Below are 15,940 nucleotides of genomic sequence, written 5' to 3' on the forward strand. Positions count from 1 at the left end.
CCATCTAGGCTATGATAGTTACCAATATTTTCTTCAATCGCATGAAGCAATAATGTACTTTGGTCACCGTTTGTCATGTGATACCTGAAGTTAGCTGGTTAGTCAACAAAACTTTACTACCATCTGTCAGCTTTAATAAAATGGAAAGTGAGGATTATTGATGGCAATGTGCCAATTTTATATTACTTGATATTTCTGTCTTATCGGGCTTTTTCGTGTTTTCAGATGTTACTGTGGGAGAACGATCTGAGGTCACCCCATTTGAAAGTGTTCTGATATTCTATAGAAGCAGGGGTTACATAATAAGTGTGATCGGTTTCGAAGAACGGTTTCTGCTGGAGCCGGCCACTCCAAAAAGTACAGATGGTTCGAATGTTTTGAAACTGTGATAACCTGGTCTTTGACAATGTGTAAACTTCTACTTCCAATGTGTTTTTAATAAGACTGACTTATATGAGAGGTTGGGGGAAGAATTAACGGATGATAGTGGACATAACAAGACTAGACTGTGAATAGCGATGGGAACGCAGCAAACCGAGTTGACGACAGCTCAAGGACGGCAACCCATATTTGGCTTCACGGTACTTTGCAGGCTAAGCTGATGCCTATTTGCCTGCCTCATGCGCAGAGGTTGTTCATGTGAATATCCGAAGCTCCACAAAAGCAATGTTTTAAGGATATTTTAGAGATGACGAACTCTCCGGGTAGGGTGGTAGAATCAATTTGGAATTACTTCTTCCCCGCAAGTTCCACCGGTAAAAAATAACGGAATTAATTCCCAGCAAACCATCGCAGTATAGATCCTAGCCACCAGTAACTGGATCAACCGCAGTTCACGATCTCAAGAACTTTTGGGCTCCCACACGACTTCCTCTGCTTTTTTCCGCCATTGCAAATCTTTAGTCGATGTCTCAACGTACCCGCTTCTGTAATTAGTACAGAAAGATATCTTCTTTCAGATGCAACCCACTGAAAGCCTGACTGCACAATGCAAAAGGCTCTGCAGGATTTGTAATTAAAGTATGCGGACAAGTGGTGGCTACTCATTTGATGTTCTGACCATTTGTTTACTTAGATTACGCTTTTCAACTTACTAACAGTTGTTCGGAAAATCCTGGACACACTTTTTTCCTTCCCACTTTGGCCTTGTAGTCATCCTCTGTTTGAAGGGTCCCCTTGACATATATGCTTTACAAATCTCAAGGAATTTGTACACAAAGAGGAGAATTGTTGCCGAAAGAATTATCCGTCTTCTCCCAACAAAACCGGAACCAGAATGCGTTGATGTATACATCCTTCGTCAAAACACTGCTGATGTAAGCGACTCCATACTATGCCCCTAAAAAGTTCAGCTGGAGGTCCCTGATAAATTTTCGCAAGGCTAGATTATCTGCGAAGGTGAAGACTTAACTTTTAAGGTCATGTACATATTGAACATCCTAAAGTATACGAAGTTTTCGATGGGAAAGTCCTGTTTACTAACATTAAATCCAATCGTCCCAATGGATCACAGAGCAAAGTCAACCGCACACAACCTGCTGGCAGACTGGCGGTCGGTTCGTCAAAAGTATCGATGCCCCATTGACGACAGGAGAAAACTCTTGTGTTGCAAATCTGGCACGTTTCGATATTCCAAATTAGTGTACAGTTGAAAATTTCACTGGTGAAGGCAAACTGATGGCCTCGAAGAATTCACTAAACAAATCCTTTTGAAAGGAAACAGAGAAAGTGGAGTTCTTGGAAGTGCACCCTTCGAGCTAGTGTAATTTTTCAGAGAAATCGGGCTGTTCGGCGCGGGTAATAACGGAATCGGCCGCAGTTTGGAAATATCTGCGCTCGCTTAGTGCCGCTGCCAGAGGGACAAGCTATAGGTCAATGATATTCTAGTTTAGTGTCTTACTGGGGTTCTGCCTTAAACGAGATGGTACAGGTGGACGCTCAACAACCTAGGATGGTACACCGTAAAGTCATGCTTTTAAAATCACATGCTGGCCGGTATGCCATTGTCAAAGTAGAACATCAGTTTGGAGATCAAATGAATTATACGATTAGATATATTTTTTAATACCCCCCAAGAACGCGAAACTCATTTCCGTATGTGCATGACATGATTACCTGTGCTATTTTACGACCTTGAAGGCCTTCCGTGAACCATTCCAATAACGGATACGAGCGGATTTAAGTGCACTTGACCAGTCTACCAGCTAGTTGAAAATTCCGTTGTGTGAGGTAAACAAAAAGATTGAACTCCTGTACTTCTCGGAAGTTTAGGATCATTGACCAGGTAAATCGAGTTACCGCCCTTATTCTTCTGTTTTAACCACCCATGCATTTTAAACTAAGACAGGAATTCTCTACAGCGCACTATTTCACAAAGACGGCTGCCTAATGTGGTTGGTTTTGATTGGTCCTGACAAACTTCTGTTTTATCATATCCATAATATCTGTCTACCAAACTTGAACCAACAGTTAACGACGTTTGAGGAAAAACTAGCTTCTCGTTTTCTCAACGGTAGACTTCCAAAATTCCCCTTCAAACACCAGTGGATATCATATTATATATGTGTATTATATCAAGACAGCCTTTCATCCACCTCCCTACAGTGTCCACCTCGCTAACTCAAACATTTCAACCAGGCTCTCCAACATGCACTAAATGAGAGTTTTGGTGACCGGAGTGATCTACTTTGCATGTTGATCAGAATAGACAATGTCCAGTGATAGTCATAGTGTATTCGAAGAAGTTTTATGAAACAGGAAGCATTCTTCATTCGGAATGAATCACCTTATCTCACCGTACACACAACTGTCAGGCCAACTTTAACATTTGCATATTGGGACCGCAAACGATGGACACAATATGCAGTGACGACCTATGGTGCACTATGGTAAACACTGGTTAGATATAGGTTGACAGTCTATTTACCGTAAAGTCGATTTTGCATGGTTAGTATATACAAAGCAATATGTTATCAGTAGCTGGACAGTACACGTTCGGTTACGTTCAGATTATCAGCTGTACGCCATGTACCAAGGGTAAGTTGGTTCCTGCTCCTACAGTTATTTTGCTGGAAAATGGGAAAGAGGGAGAGGTATAAACAAGCATTTGAGGCCAGTGTGTGCTCAGTTGGTTTGTACTGAATTAGTCTAGTTACTTTCAGGGACAAAATACCATAGAGTTAGGCACAGAATATGACAACTTTGATGCAGGTATACCATTGACTGGGTGTCATGTCCGCAAGTTGAGTCCTGGTGACCCCACTGAGGTCGGGTCTACTGGCCAGATCAAAGACCGTCCACCTATAGGTTGCTTCCACTCAGCATGTGGTTGGGCAAAAAGGGCTCTGCAAGACGCACAGTCCACTGGCATATGAATCACATGTCTTGATCAGTATGACTCATGAATAATGAGTAGCGTATCCACCGAGGGAGGGTTAATAGTTCCCAAAGCAACACCTAAGCATTGCTGACCCCGCCCCCCGCCAGTGCTTCGAAGACACCAATCACCAAACACCGAGCGTCTTTTCTACGCAAATACCACGTTCTTGATCCATAAAGCGATACGGATCGTACTGTCACAACTTATACCCCGCTATGATAGACAAACATACGAAACTGCCCCAGACTCCCCGATCCGAGACGTGATCTCGTCTTCCACCAGTCCATCGGGACTTATACAACTGCTCTGGTTAGTAAAATTACTACGACATAGACTGGTATAATTTTTTTTATGTATATCAGTGCAAACGCATAAGGCAAACAAAAGCAGCAATTGAAAAGTGTAGTTGAGAGGTGCACAGATGAGCTCCATTCTTAGCCATCCTTAGCCGCCATCCTCCTCAGTATTATGCAATTTTCTGGGACTGTATAAACACTCACTTACCTGTTGTCAAACAGCCGGCTTGAAATAAGACGCCAGTGCTGTTTGAGCGCAGTTTTTTTGTTGGACTGAATGTTCACTTGTGAATGCTAATCGATTTACTCTGCACACGTGGAACAACTGGCAAGATAAACGATTTTGTGGTGTTTAAAAACATATACGGCTCTACTGTTGGCTGTGGTTCCAGCGCGAAACGATCCACTATGATCCAAAATGTCCGAAGCATGAGAGAGAACTAAGGTCCAATGGTGCTGAAATGTAAGCACCATATTATATTTCGGGGGGGGGGTCACTATTCCAGCTAGTCTCTAGAGAATAAAAGCCTTAATTTATGGACAGTAAAAGGGCCGGAAATTGTAGGTTGTTGCCGTATAAGCATCATAATACCAACAACCTGAAAAAAGTGCTATGCGTTCAAAAGAACGCTTTTTAAGTTCGTGCTTGTATGAATTTAACGTCGATCAACTCTGGTGTCAACAGAACGGCCTGCAATAACCAAACTACTGAATTCTCTGTCGCCGTTTCCCATCCTTGTGAGATTCAGACGATGTATCATTAAAAACTGCTTGCGATTGCTAACACAGTTGTTCAAAAATATTTCGTCCCGTTTGGTTCGACTGATTGTCTCGCCCTTGGTTTTGGGCAAGTGGGACTTGTAATCATATCTATCCGGATCTTTAAAACCCTAATGTTATCCAATAATCATACTTGCTCGTTGTTTACAGCATATGTAGAAGAGAATGGCAACAACGTTCCCTGATGCAGAACGTTTTTGGAATTGCACGTAACACGCTGTCTTCAAATGCCGCACTTCTTCGGGCAAACTATTGTCGGTATGTGAATAGAAGACCGGGAATTTACTCTCTCAACAACTTACGCAATAAGTAAGAGTTGGTCAGAGTGATCCATTCCGATGTTGGCGTCGGCTCTACGCGTCCGCATTCGGGCAGGAAACATAACTTTATGTATTCCGTGAACGACTCAGGTGGGACGGGAACTCCAGGGGTCCAGTTAGTCGAATTCGTTTGTGAACTATGCAGGAAATGAGAATACGACACCATTCAAAACACCGGTTAGTAGTTCTAATGTACTCATTTTTCGATATGATACACGGATGGTTCTTCTTATTCAAAAAGATACTTGATATTTTGAAGGATGTGTTGCTGAAACAACACGAACGAAACACAAATTGGGTTGTCTTTTGTAATTCGCTGACTGTGTATCCACATATTTTACTCTGGACTCGCTCTCTTGTCGTCCTGTATCGACTGTTCTTTTTGACTACTTTCAAGAGCTGGATGCAATGAAGTCAAGCATCGATCCTAATATTGCCATCTGGCAGGCTATATCCCCTGAAATATCGTGGTCTGAAATGAAAAGGATCAAACGATTGTCCGCTATCTCTCGATTGACCAGAACGAAACAGGATGAAAACGGGTTGTGTGCAGATAGACGAAATAATTTTTTTGCATAAACTCATTTGCAAACAAATTTGGTTTTGCGAGCGATTCACCTGGAACCTAGCTGAATCTCTCGTTTGTGTTATTTTAGTCGTTCATTCTGAAGACATACGGCGGCAACCGAAGGTCATACCCATCGAGTAACGAAACGGCATCCGGTTTGACGTCCGATTGCCCCTGTTCCTTTATTTCACAGTTGCGTGATGGCCTTCCAAATGGACCACCGCCACACTTTACAGCAAACCACATCTAACAGCATTCAGTCATATAAAAGGCCGTCTTTGTTCTTTCGAGAGACTCACCTGGAATCTTAGGACATTACAAACGAGAGATTCAGCTGAGTTCCACGTGAGTCTCTCGCAAAACCAGATTTGTTTGTAAATGAGTGTATTTCGCTAATTTCTTGCAGTTTGTTTTCAAGTAGAACATAAGGTTGACGAAAACTCTGGGACTGTGCTTACCTGGTGAGCCCCAAGAAGGGCAAAACTTGTAGTGAGCTGTCGAATAATTTTCAGCAAACTTATGAGTAGTGCGTTACGAATAATTTTCTACAGGTTTTGTATAAATAGGGGTTGTAATTACCAGTGAAGTGGTTAGGTATTTACAAGCAAAACACGAAGTTTGATTCTCCTTCGGGTTTACTGGCAACTCAAAGTACGTTTACTCACATTTCATTGTTTGCTTCCGTGTCACCATGTCGATTGATCTCTTGATATTCTTGATTTAATTCATCTGAATACCTCAGATGTGCGGTGTCATTGGTTTCTACACTCAGTGTGCTAGGCGAGACTATCGTCTCTTGCTGACCTCTGCAACATAGAAATGAACAGCAAAGTGCACATATTATAACTCACAATTCAAGGAACAATGAAAAATATGAATTTAGTCGTAAATCATGAATATCTGATATCAGTTTTCTCATCTGGTTTCGCCAGTTCATAGAACTTTGAAATCAAGTGCTGATTTGGCATAGCTGATTACTCAGCACGGGGTAACTTCTCAATTTAACGGGCAAACCCAATGACATTTCACCGATATCATACACACACAATCGTCATCTTATTCTGAATATAAAAAAACAACTATCAAACCACTGTGAACCAGAACAATGTCAGCAGTATTGTAGTAAGATATCCCAGCGGTGCTGGAAAAGGGATGAAAGGCGAACGATCATATTCTAGCTGTGACAGATCACAGCCTAGACTACTAGGTTTCGGGAAACTGATTTTCACATTTAGAACCGTAGTGTGTGATTGTCTACGCTGAACACTTTTCCGTGTCTGCTTAGCTCTTGTACCGCATTGACGTTCCTACAGATACATAACTTTCATTAGTAAAGTGTTGCTGCATCACGTGGCCTCAGCTGGCTTGATAAAACTAGGTTCCACAGAAAAGTCTGACCACAAATAAATTTTTATAAGGAATAATCGTCAGTGAAATCCGCCTTGGTACCTGGGTTAATTGGTTGCCGGTTCGTTCCATCCAAGAAACTACTGAAGTGTTTTTCCAAAGACTATTATTAGTATGTATCGACCCCATCTGTTCGGATGTTAAGGGCGAACTTATGTATGGTACATGTATAAGAACTTTACAATGATAAAAGCAAATAAATCTTCCAGCTGTAATATTCACTTGGTGCTTAGCCGCAATGCCACCCGAAGGAAGCACGCGGACTGTACTGCTAGACTGTCTAAGCCCAGACGGTAGCAGTCGAGACGCAGAGGTCAGATCAGAACAAGTGACCTTCCTGTTTGTGTATTAATCACTGAGCTATATCGAGCTCAGTGAGGACCACATGATCCAGTAAAAACATATACAAAGATGTGTCATACAAATGTGCGCTAGAGTGCTTAAAAAACAATCTTCTTACCGTAAGATGAGCACAGACAAGGCAACCAGAGAATAGGCGAATAAGGTGCCGATCGACATCATGTCCACAAGATCCTTAAGACTAAAGACAGCCGCTATCACGCCTTAAAAGAGAGTGGGAGAGAATGGAATTATTGCAAACGGTATGCTTATTGTTGTTCGGTTTGAAGTAAGAAGCGACGAAGTAGGAACTGCATGGAAGTGGTACGTACAAACCAACTACTTCTCCGTTAGTTTGCATAAGATTTACGTGAAACCACAAACGCTACCATACAGTTCAGTGATGCCACTTCAGATGGAACACTTTTGGGGCCAGCAGTGATTCTTTTCTTGAGAGGTGTTCTATCTAGAGACTATTCAGTTATAATAAAAAAGACTAGAATGGTTTTGTTACTTCGTTCTAAAATCAACTGCCTTATTTTGTGATCTCTCATGGAGGAAGTCTACCTTTGGTAAGTTTACAGGCCCAAAATACAGCGCTGTAGTGTGTGGTATTAGTGTTCAAAGGTTTTCTCTACAGTGCGTAAACTTTGTCGAATGCTTTTTACAAATAACCAGTCACGTGAAAAAAAGAGGAATTCGGTTGTGTTAGTGGGCAGATGTGTGTGTGGGACTTGTCCTCCGGGGTCAAGCTGGGTGACATTCGAATTCTCACGCCGAATCCAACCACTATTCTTAGTTTTGTCAGAGCAGTCCGAATCACTACGATTTGTACACGTTGAACGCACGTTAATGTTTTAGGTCTCCCTAGAGAGACAAATCGGATACGACGAGTGACTAAATTAGGGTATGTGCACATGTGTAAAGTGAATCTGATGATCTTCTCTAAGTGCATGAAAAAAAATACCCACGGAGCACTGTAACCGCAACATTTCATCCAACAATGACGTGTTTTGATTTAAAACCCTATCAAATAGAGTCTGGGCAACCTCCTAGATTTTCTATTAAATCCGGATCAAAATTCGGTCCAGCTCGTTGGTGTTATGAGAGGATTTGGGTTTTCGTCGGAAAACATTGTGAAGATATCCAGGTTGTTTCCTTCATAGGGTGCGTGAGGTTGTAATAGTTGATGAACAATCTAGACAGCCCAACACCCGCTTCAGCTTTCTCGGAGGGTCAAAGCAGATAGTAGGATATTGAGAGTTCTCAAGAACCTTATAAGCAGCGCAAAAGGGAGGAAAATGCACCGAGTTTTTTAACTTAATTGTGGCTTAAACAAGAGGTGATATTTGTGCCGCACATTTGTTTGAGTTGATCTACTGAACCATGTTTCTATCCCAGGTACTCAAATGCACAACACATCAGGCGAAAATGTTTCGGGCAGCTTCAGCCTATGGACCATCTGCGAAGATTTCCAGAAGGGATATGTTAAAGGAAAATATCTTCTCTAACTTGAGTCTGGTTTACCGACAAGCTATCAGAATGGTTTCCTCACATTCACGAAATGTATAGGCCTAGTGAGCACTTCACTTATTCGTTTTCAGGTTTTCATTGTGCAATGAATGTTGCTTTTTAAGTCTGGTCTCCGAAGACCGTGAGATCGACGATGAACTTACCGGAACGGATACTTAGGTAGAAAGATCAGTAGCGGAATTCCTAAAAAACCGGGACCTAGTCTCCCAAATTAATATACCAAAAGAACAACAGCCTTAAAAATTGGATAAGACACCACTCTAACCTGCATAATAGTACATTGCTGTAGAAATAAACAAAAATGTTTATTCACCTGCTAGCAGACCAAACAACATCGTAGAAACTAATGGGGTTCTGAATCTCCGACTGACCCGACCGAGAAATCGAAATAATAGTCCGTCCGATGCCATTGCGTAGACAATTCGTGGAAGAGGAAACAGCCCGCCCAGGAGACTGAGAGACAAAGTTAATGTAAGAAAAACAAAGAAAAGTTGCAGCGGAATTCTTGAGTTTTATTGACTTGCCAGTTTACCCTACGCCTCACAAATTATCTGATGACCCTGTGGAGAGCTTTGAGTTCGTTACTTCCAGCCTATTCCATGAACTACCGCTTCATGGGATGCTGGATAATGAGTATTGAATAATAATGATGATAGTAATAATGATAAATAATGAATATGACTACATGGATGATTGAAACGCGTCTGGAGAAATCACCATTTGTGCTCAGACACCAAGAGTGCACTATATCACGCTGTTCTGCTGTCTTCACCACTATACGGCGGAGACTTGGACGCTGTACGGAAAACGTGTTTGGGTTTCTGGCTAGTTCCATTTTCACTGCCTGCACAAGCGCCTTTCGATCGAACTGACTGACAGAATCCGGAACACCGAAACTCTTCAGACAGCAAACACTACTGGAATTGAATACAGCATGATGCCGAACCACGTCCACTGATTGGGCAGAATGGCCGAAAGTCGCAAAGCAGTTTGTCCAAGCATGGAGTTGAATATCGAGGACCTCTGGAATTTCTCTGATTGGGTAGCCTTCAGCTAAGTTGGAAAAGCTGTAAGTTTACTTTATGTAACCTGGTAGTCGACAGAACGGCTTGAAGAAGAGCCATCAAAGGAGGCGTGAGAAATCTAAAAACACCACGTGTTGAAGTGTTGGAAGACAAATGAGCCATCCGGAATCTCCCCAATGAATCCTCGAACATATGTACTTGAGCAACATGAGGATACACGTGTCCTGCTAAGATTGGTCTCGTGAGTTAGTCATCGGTCCAGCTGATAAGCATAAGTAACTCAAACTGAGTTAATTATATTCCATTTTCCAAGGACCACGCGCCCGACAGGCTCACTATCAGAAAGGTTAATAGAATAATGCCAGTTTGTCCATTCCCATATTGACGATGTGTTAATGGCCGACTCCAGGTAAAAATTGCATGATGTTAAACTGTACATGAAGTATTATGCCAAAACATAGAAGACTTGGCAGATTACACATTTAACTCCACGATAAGCACCGCTGCACATTGTTAAGCTATCATGTTAGAGTTTGCTGTTGGCTTGCGATGGGCCTTTTCCCGCCTATCATATTCCCTCGAGTTTATATCGGTGCAAAGGGCATGCACGCAGCACGGCATTCGGTTCAGTACAAGCATACTACGCGGGAGAGTCCACTGATCTGGCTATGGTTGACCAGTAAACCCGATTAGTTTGCCGGTCATTCGCAAATTAACAAAGCAGACATAAGAACCTTCCATATGGCTTATATGACCGGACGGCAATTAAAATATGAGCCGCTCCTGGAAAAGTTCGGCGCTGATTTCTGATATATTGGTTTTCGTGGAATTGAAGACTTATCATGAACTTTGTTTCATTCGATAAAGATCGTAAAACCAGACACTGGCGTGAAATACAAATACAAATTCTGCTTTTGCGGATCCCAATTCATTTTAACCTGGGAAGTGGTTTGTCCCAGACAGTGATAAGTATGGCTATATCTAATGAAGTTTCTCATGACCACTGGTTTCCTGGAGTACCAGCTTGAGAGCTAAATGGTCCCCTAAGTCATCAAAAAAATATCTTCTGTATAATCGTTGGCCACCAAACCCTCAGGTTGTACGCTTTCGCTTTTTATTGAAGCATGAGAGGATACTGCCATATCCTCGTTATCTGGACACTCCAGAATCCCACTGAGCTGTTTCTCTTTACTGTGGTCAACGGATGCTGCGGTAATTCATTTTCTATAAGTTTAAAACAGTAAAAATATACAGCTGATGAGAAATTTAATGAAGGCACCCTTTACTGCTTTCGTCTTTTTTCACCTACCTTGTTGTCAACGCACATACGGCTCCAACAACGATCACATACTTTGCGACATCCCAGCCCACCTGATCAAAGACGTTCGGAAGAGGTGCAATTTGAGGTATTGAGTAGTAGGGCACCATTAGGGTGATTACGGCTGACACTGCAGCATAGGCAATAAAACACACCAACAGACAGACCAGGATCGCGACTGGAATCGCTCGCTGTGGGTTCCTTGCCTCTTCACCTGTTAACAGATAGAAATTACACGGTTATCTTGTGCGGTATCAGTGAACTTATCATGGTTAATAATACGAGAATCATCTTAGCGCATGATAACAAGGAATCATAAGCTCCGCTGACAAGTTCACAACGAAGGATAGACGGCCATGGGGAACAGCTATCCTAGCGCAACGCTTTCCTCAAATTCTAAAAACCGCTTTCCCAACTCCTGAATTAGAAAACACAGTCCCGGCAAGCTCTTCTAAGTAAGGTATTCAGAAGTACATCACTGATGACCGGTAGTCCGCAGGTGGACCAAATTACACAAATAAACACGGAGTGACACGCCGTAGCCATAATGCATACCTCTTGGCAGTGTGTCCAATCTGTTTGAAAATGCTTGTCACTAGCAGACAACACATCGTTTCGAAAACGTTAGGAAAGCAATCGTTGAATCCACTGCTAGATAGGAATTTGCATCTGATACAAAAGCGACTCTGGACAAACTAAAGTTTAGGTGTGTGTAGATAACCAGATCTTTTCCTCGAAGGAGGCTGAATTCCTGACTGTTATGGCCGGATTGGTTTCGCAGCTGGCACGTAAATATCAGTAAGAGCTGAAGCCTTGTTCTTCCGCTTCATGTGAACTCAGTGGATAGATTCTGATAAAATCCCATCCGAGTTAAAAGTAAGCAGCTTATATGACCCCACAAAGTGTTTACGTTGAGATGAAAAGTTGCAGATGATAAAATTCGTCGAGTTTTTCAGAGAAATCTGAAACCGGATTCGAAGTTGTTTTGGAAATTCTAAACAGCTAAGTGACAGTTTTCCTAAAGGAGACTACTCACAGGGTTGCTGAAAACTCTTCGACAGCCTACGACCGGCTTCGCCCTTCTTGGAGCGTGGGTTGTCGAAAAGTTTTCAGCAACCTTGTGAGTAGTTTCCTTTATGAAAATATACTGCGATATCTCGAATATCGCACTAACTGAAACATGGGACGGCCTGTGTGCATCACATTCATAAATGAGAGATTCAGTTGAGTCTCTCGTGGAAACCAAATTTATTTGCAAATGAGTGTATTGTTCGAAAACAGTGATCCTATTTATTGGGGGACACGTATTGGGGCTTGTTGACATACCATTCCCTATACTTGTGATTTTAAGAGAATGCGTAATTTTATTGTTAGATGCTTGATGGCGGAATCGACCATCATTTTTTCATCTGACCAAAATACGTGATATGCTAACACAAAAAAGTAGAGATTTCAGCCCGTCAGTGAAATCAGCTTATGCACAAATCCAAAAAATCACTCGACAATTGCTTTATCCTTGTTGAAACTTGTTAGCAGTGAACATTACACGTCACACTACCATCATCACAAAGGATAGCGAACGGTGACTTCGGTCAGTGTAACCTGCCTCCTCTTACTTCAATAGCATACGAATAGGAAAACAAGCTATCCGAACTGTACATATCACATTTTTACCAACACAGAACATCACTTTTTCTATTCTCACTTCCACTAGAGATGTTCATCTAAACCCATATTTCTTGTACATATCAGCCAGCCATCGGAGATTGATTATGTTTTCCGGACATTATATACTATTATATATATTCCTGGTAAAGTCATTTTTTCAGAACATTTTCAAGCAATGTTAACTGCAGGAATTTATTTTCCCGTATTTTCCTTCATCTTTTTACATCAGAGGTTGAAATGCCCAAACGTGGCGAACTGTAAACTGCGATACATTACACCTACTCAGTGCGGTAAAGAGCAGTCAGCAAAAATTGTCGTACCTTCAATGAAGTGCAAACTGTCAACGTCAACATGTGTTTATAGTACTTGAGCATTTAAAGGCCCGAACCCTTAGGAAGTGAATGAAGTCACTGCAACATTCCATTTGTTTATTGAGCTGGACAACAACAAATCTAGGTAAATTTCAAGCGATGATTACGTAAATGGGTGAACAAGGGTTTTCTCAAAGTATTGCCTGTATTTGAATCTCATGACTGTCCAACCTGACAAATACGTAAACTAACGACCTGCACCAATATCCACATTCTGGTTGTCAGTCCCCTGAAAAATTCGCATTGTAAACGGGCACCAGGATAAACATACAGGATGAAACGAAAGTTCATCGTACTTACCCGCAGTAGCGATGATATCGAAACCGACGAAACAGTAAAAACACGTTCCGGCCCCGGATATGACCCCAGACAGTCCGAAAGGCAAAAACCCTCCTTTGCCAACATGGTCTTTGTTTGGATCGGTCACAGGTACCTAGGAGATTAAAAGTACAGTTCCTAAGTGAATTGATTTTTGACAGCTAGTCTAAATGACACAATGTTTCATTTTGCGGAAGCCCATTCGGAAAAACGTGTCTTTTTGGAGGAGTAGATTGCTTTTTACATATCTGATCGATTCATAGTAGGTGTTTTGCAAGCATTCCCATGACCTAGATTAGGAAATAACCCCATCTTTCAAATTTTCGAATAAACTGAGATACGGTCAACGCATTTCACAATGTAGTGTGGTAACTAGCTCTACCAACAGAAACACCTGTTGGGATTGATTGTGAAGTGAGAAGTTCACATACACGTTCATAAACGAAAGCACTCGTATTTGGACGGAATCGCATCGTCAACCTCTCACTTACTGGACGGGTGCTTTGTCGATTGACCCACTCGGAATGCTTACTGTTCTTCACACATATCCATCTGTGCTTTAAATTTCTGACAATCTGCACTACAGCCCCTCAAGTATCTGGGCCAGATCATCGTCTCCGTTGGAGTTGGAGTCACACAAGGGTCTTGTCACTTGCACGAATACATGTGAACCGTTAAGCAAGTGGCTATAATTGTAGCGAAGCAGCCATGAAGTTCAGGTGCATAATCGGGACTGTTAACTTGCGTCACTGGTCCAGTTGGTAGAGCAAATGTCCAAAGAAATGAATGTTGTTGGTATGAGTTAGCCCATAGGCGTATATTTTTTCCATACAGTGAGCACTCGGACTTCCTATTTCAAGGAAGGTATTCGACGAGAGAGAAGCGCACTGTGGCTTCTGAGCAATCAGTTTCGTCGGTTATATTCATCACAATGATGGGTCGTCTGTTTAAGGTGAAGTTGACACCATTTGTGGATTTTCTGATTAAACAAAAGTTCGGTAGATACGAGAAAAATGTTTCTTCTTTCGGGTTAAACTGAGCTAAAACAAAGCCTATGACTAACAACGATTTTCATAAAAAACAGTACGGTTGACTATAGTCATGTTGTTCTCGTCATAAATTTTTCGGATACTTGGAGTTTGGACACAAACAAACTATCTTTTCATCTAACTAATTGCAGGAGGATTCTGGCATACTTCCTATATGGTCAGCCCCAAAAACGTTAAAAGTTAAGGATATTCAATGGAAGTAAGAACCAACCACTTGAAAAAATAGAAATTCAGTTGGATTTACATGATCGCCTTCAAACACTGACACTTTAATTGCGGTAAAGGCCAACTGCTCTCACGGCTTTACCAGTTGCATTCTACTGTGTAAAGTCCACGCCAATCCTCACGGATTTTCGGAAGTTATTACAAAAAATCGTGCAGATGTAGCACTTTTCGGCGTTCAACTGTCATACCACTAGAAGGGAGCACGAGGGCTGGGATACTTCCAAATTGTCCAAGCCTAGACAGAGGAAGTCGAGAGGCAGAGTCCGGTTTGAACCACGGACCTTCCGGTCAGTAAATTCGCGCTCTAACCACTGATCCGGTCAGTAATTCGCGCTCTAACCACTGAGACATCTTGCAGTTATTGTGCACTAGAACTTTCGTGAAAGTCTGTCAACTTTGTAACCACTAGCCCTGTGTAGAATTCGATAAAGGGGATATCCAGCTGTCTCTCACTAATAACAGTGTGATTAACATGTGACTGTGCTTCATCAGTTTCGCTCAATTTCGGTTCAAGTAAAACAAAAGGTTGACGGAGATCCTTAAACGACCCCTAACTTATGAGCCTCATCCCAAATAGAAAGATTCTCAGCAACCTAATGCAAATGTCGAGAAAATAGATCAGGTAATATGTAATGCACTACTCATAAGGTTGCTGAAAATTCATCGAGAGCTCTCCACCGGTTTCGCTCTTCTCGGGGCTCATCAGGTAGGCGCAGTCCCCGAATTACCGTCAAACTTATGTTCTATTCGAAACTAAACTGCACAAAATTAGCGAAATTCACTCATTTGCCTGGAAACATCATGGACGAAAGATTCAGCTGGGTTCCAGGTGAGTCTTTTGCAAAACCAAGTTTGTTTGCAAATCAGTATACTTCGCTAGTTCATATAAGTGTACCGGTGAGTTGATCTTGTCAACTGAACCCCGCGACACGACATGGTAAGTAAAATATCATGCATAGACATGCAAATCTCGGTTGTGTATTGTTGCGACAGTGTTGCAAGATTCGCGAGAAAACGTTAACTACGGTGCTTAGAACACTTTGACTGGCAACTTGCTTGATCATAGCGAGCGATGTTATCCTAATACGGGTGCGACTGTCGCTCGCATTTTAGTGACCATTCTTAGACGTCCTCCTTCCACGGATACGATACTGGCAAAACAATGGTTTAGATACCAGCCGCTTGCACTAGCACAAACAAGGACAGTGTAGCGACCCAGTCGCCCACGTACTTGACGCTTGCACTAAACAAGGACAGTGTAGCGACCCAGTCGCCCACGTACTTGACTGTTCAACTCACAGTCGCTCACTGGATCGCGAGGCTTGTCTTGTCCTCATACGCACA

At 42.1% G+C, this 15,940-nt stretch overlaps 1 protein-coding gene across 1 annotated transcript in view; it reads right to left on the bottom strand.

The window, feature by feature from the left end:
• Positions 1 to 15,940, bottom strand: part of T265_11543 (hypothetical protein) — a gene marked incomplete at both ends in the record, with an annotated part of 42,229 nt that overhangs the window by 8,602 nt on the left and 17,687 nt on the right. The window contains 6 exons of the mRNA XM_009178223.1: positions 4,758 to 4,912; positions 6,009 to 6,149; positions 7,211 to 7,313; positions 8,936 to 9,075; positions 10,957 to 11,179; positions 13,305 to 13,437. Of these exons, the coding sequence (XP_009176487.1) occupies positions 4,758 to 4,912; positions 6,009 to 6,149; positions 7,211 to 7,313; positions 8,936 to 9,075; positions 10,957 to 11,179; positions 13,305 to 13,437 (895 nt within the window). The remainder of the gene's footprint in view (positions 1 to 4,757; positions 4,913 to 6,008; positions 6,150 to 7,210; positions 7,314 to 8,935; positions 9,076 to 10,956; positions 11,180 to 13,304; positions 13,438 to 15,940) is intronic.

This window comes from Opisthorchis viverrini (genome assembly GCF_000715545.1).
Source record: "Opisthorchis viverrini unplaced genomic scaffold opera_v5_514, whole genome shotgun sequence".
Classification (NCBI taxonomy): Eukaryota; Metazoa; Platyhelminthes; class Trematoda; order Opisthorchiida; family Opisthorchiidae; genus Opisthorchis; species Opisthorchis viverrini.